At 38.4% G+C, this 8472-nt stretch overlaps 1 protein-coding gene across 1 annotated transcript; it reads right to left on the bottom strand.

The window, feature by feature from the left end:
* Positions 1–459: 459 nt before the first annotated feature.
* LOC138796540 (homeobox protein HMX2-like) lies at positions 460–4461 on the bottom strand. Its single transcript, XM_069976148.1, has 2 exons — positions 4365–4461; positions 460–1025 (listed from the first exon to the last, which is right to left on the bottom strand). The coding sequence occupies exons 1-2, from the start codon at positions 4459–4461 to the stop codon at positions 460–462; spliced, it is 663 nt and encodes a 220-aa protein (XP_069832249.1).
* Positions 4462–8472: the final 4011 nt, after the last annotated feature.

Raw genomic sequence — 8472 nt, 5'->3', positions numbered from 1 at the left:
TCGATGTGAGAAATCTGGAGAAGCTCTGGTCTTTGGTTAGAAGTAGGTGGTGATAGTGACCATACCATGTGTAGTAATAAATAACACCTCACCAGAACAAGGGGCCATAGAGATGACTGCAGGAAGGAGAGGCCATTAGAGAGTCTCCCCAGCTGTTAGTACCCAAGTACCAGGCTCATGGAAGAAGCACAATGCGATTCATAGGAAAGTGCACAAAGTAGGGATCCTCCCTTTTAAATAGATTTGCATAGGACGTATTTAAATTATTAGCTTGTTTGTGGAAGATGGGTTCATATTGTAAAAAATATACAAAAATAAGTGTACATGCTGTTATATTGATAGCAATAATACATATAAAAATCCCTGCCACCCCTGAGGAGTAGACTGAAAAAGTGACACCCAATGTCCAGCAGTGTCATGTTGACATATAAATGCAAAAAAAAAAAAATCTGCTAGTCTTTATACATCTCCATCTGCTAGGCTGTAGTATTTGCCTGGATTGGGGAAGCACAGGTAAGGGATGCTGCTCCCAGGGTAGATGACAGGGAAGGACATTGGGAGGACACATCTGCCTAGGAAGGAAGTGTCTTTGTAGATGACTGGGATGTCCCCACTAGGTTCTCCTGCTCCTGGAGCTTCCAGTTCTGCTGACATTTGCCTTTTTAGCTTATTCCTCCTGTTCTGGAACCAGATCTTTACCTGGGTCTCAGTCAATTGCAGAGAGTTGGCTAAGCATGCCCTCTCAGCACTGCTCAGGTAGCGCTTCATGTCAAAGGTGGACTCCAGCTGGAAGATCTGGCTCTTAGAGAAGATAGTGCGAGTCTTCTTCTTGGCCAAAAGCTTGCTCTTCTTGTTGAGTTGATCAGGAGATGGAGAAGGTCCATCCTCCAGGCTGTCAGGGCTGTCTGTTCTGCAAGGGAAGTCTCTAAACTTGGCAGACTGCTCGGTGCAATAGTTAAGGCTGTGGGTGGTGGTGGTGGAGGTGGTGGTGGAGGTGCTGGTGGACAGAAGACAACTTCTACTACCTGTAAACAAATAAAGACATGTGGATAAGACATCTAATATTATTAAAACATGATGATCCTGGAGGATCTCAGAAGTGGAGGGATGTATATTTTTCTTGACTTTCCTAGTGCAACCCCTTGGAAGATCACTATGGCCAGAATGTGTGTCATTTTTATAAAATCGATAAGGAAATGTACAACCAAGGTGTATAACCATATGTAGATCTATCTGCAGGAAAACCAGTTACAATTGTGCAAAATTATGCAAATGGGGAAACATCAATACTAGAGTGACACGTGTCTAATTGTCTAAGAAAAGGGTAAAAAAGAGCATATATATATATATATATATATATATATATATATATATATGTGTGTGTGTGTGTGTGTGTGTGTTTGTGTGCGCATATATATATATATATATATGTGTGTGTGTGTGTGTGTGTGTGTGTTTGTGTGCGCATATATATATATATATATATATATATATATATATATATATGTCTGTGTGTGTTTTAGTTGCACCTTTATTATATTATATTTAGTTTCCTAATTGTCCTAACTTATTTACATTTTGTCACTCATTAATTATTTGTGTTTATATCAACAATTATTCATGTATTTATTCAGATGTGATATCACTATGGTTTATCTTCATTTGTTTATTTATATTTATAGCCAGTATTTATTTATTTATTTATTTGCGTTTATTTATCAGTTAGGATTTCTGGATTTTTGGGCAAGTAAAAATGGATAAAACTAGTCCACTATACAACTGATAACATAGAAGCTATAATACAGAATTAGTCCACTATACAACTAATAACATAGAAGCTATAATACAGAATTAGTCCACTATACAACTAATAACATAGAAGCTATAATACAGAACTAGTCCACTAATAACATAGAAGCTATAATATAGAACTAGTCCACTATACAACTAATAACATAGAAGCTATAATACAGAATTAGTCCTCTATACAACTAATAACATAGAAGCTATAATACAGAATTAGTCCACTATACAACTAATAACATAGAAGCTATAATACAGAACTAGTCCACTAATAACATAGAAGCTATAATATAGAACTAGTCCACTATACAACTAATAACATAGAAGCTATAATACAGAATTAGTCCTCTATACAACTAATAACATAGAAGATAGAATACAGAATTAGTCCACTATACAACTAATAACATAGAAGCTATAATATAGAATTAGTCCACTATACAACTGAAAATATTGAGTCCAGGACTCAGGAGCTTCTTGTCTGCTCGGACCTGACATAAAATCCTGCAGCCAGTCTGCAAGTTTGGAGGCAGAGCTGCCGCTATTGTGTAGGTCAGCCCTGGTTGTAGTAGTACAGCAGCTGTGTATAATCTTGGATTATTAATATATATATATACAGTATATATCTGAGACTTTCCCATATGCTGCTGCATATATATAGTGTCCCCGGCCAGTGTGCTGCCCTCACAGCTGCAGAGATTCTCAGCGCTTCCCATCTGACAATCTGCCGCTAATTCCTCATATTCCTCATCAACTATCCACAGTATATATAGTATAGTATACTGATAGTATCAATACAATCACAGTATATATAGTATAGTATACTGATAGTATCAATACAATCACAGTATATATAGTATAGTATACTGATAGTATCAATACAATCACAGTATATATAGTATAGTATACTGATAGTATCAATACAATCACAGTATATATAGTATAGTATACTGATAGTATCAATATTGTCACAGTATATATAGTATAGTATACTGATAGTATCAATACAATCACAGTATATACAGTATAGTATACTGATAGTATCAATACAATCACAGTATATATAGTATAGTATACTGATAGTATCAATACAATCACAGTATATACAGTATAGTATACGGATAGTATCAATACAATCACAGTATATATAGCATAGTATACTAATAGTATCAAGACAATCACAGTATATATAGTATAGTATACTGATAGTATCAATACAATCACAGTATATACAGTATAGTATACTGATAGTATCAATATAGTCACAGTATATATAGTATAGTATACTGATAGTATCAATATAGTCACAGTATATATAGTATACTGATAGTATCAATATAGTCACAGTATATATAGTATACTGATAGTATCAATATAGTCACAGTATAGATAGTATAGTATACTGATAGTATCAATATAGTCACAGTATAGATAGTATAGTATACTGATAGTATCATATAGTCACAGAATATATAGTATAGTAGTATCAATGTAGCCACAGTATAGATAGTATAGTATATTGATAGTATTAATATAGTCACAGTATAGATAGTATATTGATAATATCAATATAGTCACAGTATAGATAGTATAGTATATTGATAGTATCAATATAGTCACAGTATATATAGTATAGTATATTGATAGTATTAATATAGTGACAGTATATATAGTATAGTATACTGATAGTATCAATATTGTCACAGTATATATAGTATAGTATACTGATAGTATCAATATTGTCACAGTATATATAGTATAGTATACTGATATTATCACATAGACATATCCCACATATAGCACATCGAACTCTGCTGCATCAGTTTCTTTATACATCCTTAAGGAGTTCATTGTCCTATAAATACATATCAGGCTGTATACATGGATACATGCTTATAGCAAACACATGCCTGTGTATAATTGTATACTTATACATACATGATACATAGTATATTACATATATGACCTATTCTTAATATAAGATAATATAGCATTAGATCCAAGAGGTAACAATGTATCATTTTGCATGGTTTGATATGTAGAGAATCTAGGCTGTACCTTGTGCTTGGTATAGGGCTATCCCCTTATCCTCCTCTTCCTCCTCCTCTCCTCTTGGCTGCAGCAGCTCCGGGCTGGGGCTCCTCTGGAGGAAGGCTCGGTGCTGCTTGCTGCTGCTGCTGCTGCTCTCTGCCCTCCTGGAGTTCAGCTTGAGTATACTGTCTATGGTGAAGCTGAAGGACACTGGTCTGCAGGCATCCTGGCTCTTACTCATGGTAGCTGGGGCTGTGGGCTGCAGGAGAGCTGGGATCTACCATACATGCAGCAGCTCCCTGTGCCCCAGCACAAGCAGCATTGCTCACAGATAGGACATGGGGACAGGAGCAGCAGTAAATGAAGGCAGCTCCCAGGCTGGGAGCTCCTATTGCATGACACAGTGGGGGAGAGGTGGAGCATGCACTGCATTCACTGGCTGATTCACTGCACACTCAATCAGCAAGGTTTATTTGGGGTGAATCTACTGAGGACAGGGAGACCTATGTGACCAAAGCAGAAGCCATTACCATCATCATCATCATCACCATCATCACCATCATCATCATCATCATCATCACCACCATCATCATCATCGTCATCATCATCATCATCAAAGCTATACATGAGCAGATAACTGTAATATTAGGTTTTATTAATGACACTGAATGGATTGTAGAGAGTCAAAGTTCATGTGATTGTGAGCCCTAATGGGGACAGGGAGCAATAATTGGCAAAAACTATGTAAAGTGCTGCGGAATCTGTGTGCGCTATACAAATAAAAGTATTATTATTATTATTATTATTATTATTATTATTATTATTATAACACCATATGTGTCTCTCTAGCCATTCATCCCTTTATTTGGTTCATAGTACCACTACAGCTATGATGAAAACTGTATAAGTAATCACTGAACTGAGAAAATCATGCTCAACCAGTCTATGGCTATGCTCACACTATGTAAAGAGAATAGAAGAAAACAAGTGAAAAGGTGTCCGCTTTTTTCTTTTTTTTTTTTTTTTTAAATGTCAGTTATTGCGGCATTTTAATTGACCTCAATAGAATGCATTAAAGTCAATGGAATGACAGTTGTCCAATGCACACAGTGTGTTAAATAATGGACGTTGTCTGGGTGGACGTCAGAATAATGATAATGACGATTATTCGCGGATCTCTTTTGCATACCAACAACTAAATGACATCAGTTAATTTAAACTCAAAATAACAGACATAATTTTAAACGGAGCTGAAAAGACGTTGTGTGAACATAGCCTTTCACCATCTTTACTATTAAATTCAATGGACCTTTCACTTAGAGACACATCCAAAGGGCAATCAGTCCACCTAACCTAGAATAATGTACAAACAGCCGTCATTGCGGGCGGGCGGCCAAACCGCAAAATTTAAAAAATGTTATTTTGGACAGACGTCATTTTCAAAAATTATAAACGGCCAAGAAAAATCGTAGTGGGAACATGGATGAATGAAGGGATAAATGGATGGACAGATGGATAGATAGACGTTATTTACACACTCAAACTAGCGGCCTATCCTCAAACTAACGGATGTCATTTTAAAAATTATAAACAGATAAGAAAAAAACATAGCCTATGGGGCAAGGGATGAGTCGCCGGATGCCAAAGTTACAGCTACAGCTACAGCATTCAATGTCTCTACCTGTTCCCGTCATGGATGGTGCCAGATCGCCTGACGTATGTGGACCCGATCTCACCTAACTGTTATCTGCACATCCTATGGCAAAATAAATGGAATCCTAAGACTTAAAGGATAGTCACACAATTTTTTATTTTGTAGCAAACACACAAATCACAGCCATGAAACAAACTGTTCATGTGGCCCTGCCCCCATGATAACTTTGCTGTATAATAGACTCATGAAACGGGCACTTATCTATTTGATTGGCACTTGCATTGGTCAGTCGTCTGTCCCTCTAATACCAGCCTTAAAGCGTAAGTGTCATTTCAGGGTCATTTTTCTGAAAACAATAAATATCTATAGTACAAGCGATTTTTAAGAAACTCTGTAATAGGTTTTATTTACTGAAAGAGTTTTCTTCTGCACTGAAAAAGCGTTTTTTTCTGCCACCCCCCCCCCCCCCCCCCCCCCCCCCAACTTCAGAAGAACAGGATTTCTGTGTCCATTATGTGGCTATGGAGAGGAGAGGAGCTGAGAGGACTGAGTGAGCACAGAGCAGTCCTGCACAGCACAACACCCTGCAAACTTCTCTCAGCAAGTTCCTAGGTAAGCACTGACCTTTCTGACCCCTGAATCCAGCGTTTTAGGTGCCCAGACAGTCTACAAACAGCTGACCTTCATGTCTCTTCTCCCTGCTCACTCATCTCCCTCGGCCCCTCCTCCCTCCATAGGGTATAATGGACACAGCAGAACCAGTCTTCACTGGCTTCTCTGTAATGAAGATGGATTTGTCTGATAATGCACAGATAAGAAGTGAGGGAGGCTAGAAAATTGCTTTTTGAGTACAGAAAGAGGCTTTGTTGCCTATTAAAAACTATTGTAGAGTTTCTTAAAATCGTTTAAACTACTGCTTTCTGCAAACAAAAAAAAAATATATGACAGTTACGCTTTAACCCCTAGGCGACCCTGGACGTACCCGTACGACCATGGCCGCCTCCATGCCTTCAGAGCGGGACCGCGCGGCGGCCGCGCTCTGAACCGCCGCAGTCCCGGGTGCCCCTCGTAGCCCAGGACCGCGGCTATTAGCGGGCACGGTCCGATCGCCGTGCCCGCTAATACAGTAATTGGATGCAGCTGTCAAAGTTGACAGCTGCATCCGATTACTTGATGAAGCCGTTCCCTGGTGTCTAGTGGGGAAGATCGCTCCTCCGGGACGTTGTCCAGGAGGAGCGATCCACACATCTTACCCCGTCCGGGGTCAGCGCCGTAATGGCGCTGATCCCGGTTCGGCACTCGGCTGCAGCAGGCGGAAGCAATCAATGTGCCTATCTCATCGATCTATGCTGCATATCTATGCAGCATAGATCTGTATGAGAGATCAGTGTACTTATACTAGAAGTCCCGCAGGGGGAATACCCCTAACCCCAGGGGGATAACCCTAACCCCAGGGGGGCTTCTAGTATAAGTGTAAAAGTACAAATAAAAGTGTTGTTATTAATAAAAAGCCCCCTTCCCTAATAAAAGTTTGAATCACCCCCCTTTTCCCATGTTATAAATAAAAATAAATAAACATGTTTGGTATCGCCGCGTGCGTAATCGCCCAAACTATTAATTAATCACATTCCCGATCTCGCACTGTAAATGGCGTAAGCGCCAAAAAATCCCAAAGTGTAAAATATTGCATTTTTGGTCGCATCAAATCCAGAAAAATTGTAATAAAAAGCGATCAAAAAGTCGCATATTGTTAACAACGGTTTGAATTTTTTACAGGCCATCAGATACAATGAAAGTAATACATGTTAGATATCATTGTAATCATAACGACTTGAGGAGCATGCATAACAAGTCAGTTTTACCCCAGGGTGAACGGCTTAAAAACGAAAAAAAAAACAAATAAAAGAAATGCGTTGGGTTTTTTTTCAATTTCACCACACCTTGAATTTTTTTTCTGGTTTTGCAGTGTACTTTATGAAAAAATTCAGCCTGTCATTGCAAGGTACCATTAGTGGCGCAAAAAATAAGGGCTCATGTCGGTTTTAAGGTGAAAAATACATGTGCTATGGCCTTTCAAGCACAAGGAGGAAAAAACGAAAACGCAAAAATTGAAATTGGCCCGGTCCTCTAAGGGTTAATCCTTTGTTGCTGCTATGCAAGCTTCTATTTTGCCTGAATTCTTTGAGCTCTGGAATTCACCAATGGTGAACAATATTCTACTTTAAGATGATTCCAACTCTCTTGAAGAGCACTGAATAATGGACAGATTGGCTTTGTAGCATCATCACCCTTTTGGATTATGGTAGATCACTTTAATCTCATCAAATTTACGCTATATTGGCTTTCCAATTTGGCTTTCCAATTTGAAGGAGTCTTATAATTGTTTGCACCCATAGATTAGGTTTACACTACATGATTTTTTCGGCGAACATTGCGACGACCATCAAAAAGACATTCGATATTTCCTAATGATGGCCCACTATCCTGATCATTATAAACAGCCGTGATCAGCAAATATTGGACGTCATTTTGATGCACTTCGGCAATGACGGCTGCAAAGTCACATAGTAAAAAAATTTTTCCTTAACTAGGTCTGGAAAAAAAGATATGTGATTATAATTTTTTTTGTTTTTGTTTACTGGATGTTTTTTCCTGCCACTCATGGAGTTCGGACATTAATATGGTGTTGGTGGCAATAAGGGTCAGGCGTGATTGAGCAGCACAGCTACGTAACATCAGTGCTGCTGTATGAGATATTGAGCCTTGCATGTTGGCATTAGAATAGGCATGAGACTTGGGGAAACTGTATGTGTCAGGAAAGATGCAACCAGGGCACCCTGTCTCAGAATGAAAATAGCCAATCACCACTACTTACACAGGCTGCTTCCCTAGTGTAATGTTTTTTCTAATTGCTAATATGCATTAGAATATAAATCAGGGAAGGCTCAATATTGGTAGGATTGCAGTAGCACTAGCAATATGTA

Source organism: Dendropsophus ebraccatus, chromosome 7 (assembly GCF_027789765.1).
Source record: "Dendropsophus ebraccatus isolate aDenEbr1 chromosome 7, aDenEbr1.pat, whole genome shotgun sequence".
NCBI classification, from domain to species: Eukaryota; Metazoa; Chordata; class Amphibia; order Anura; family Hylidae; genus Dendropsophus; species Dendropsophus ebraccatus.
Note: the sequence above shows the minus strand (reverse complement) of the source record. Positions and strands in the feature narration are given on the sequence as shown.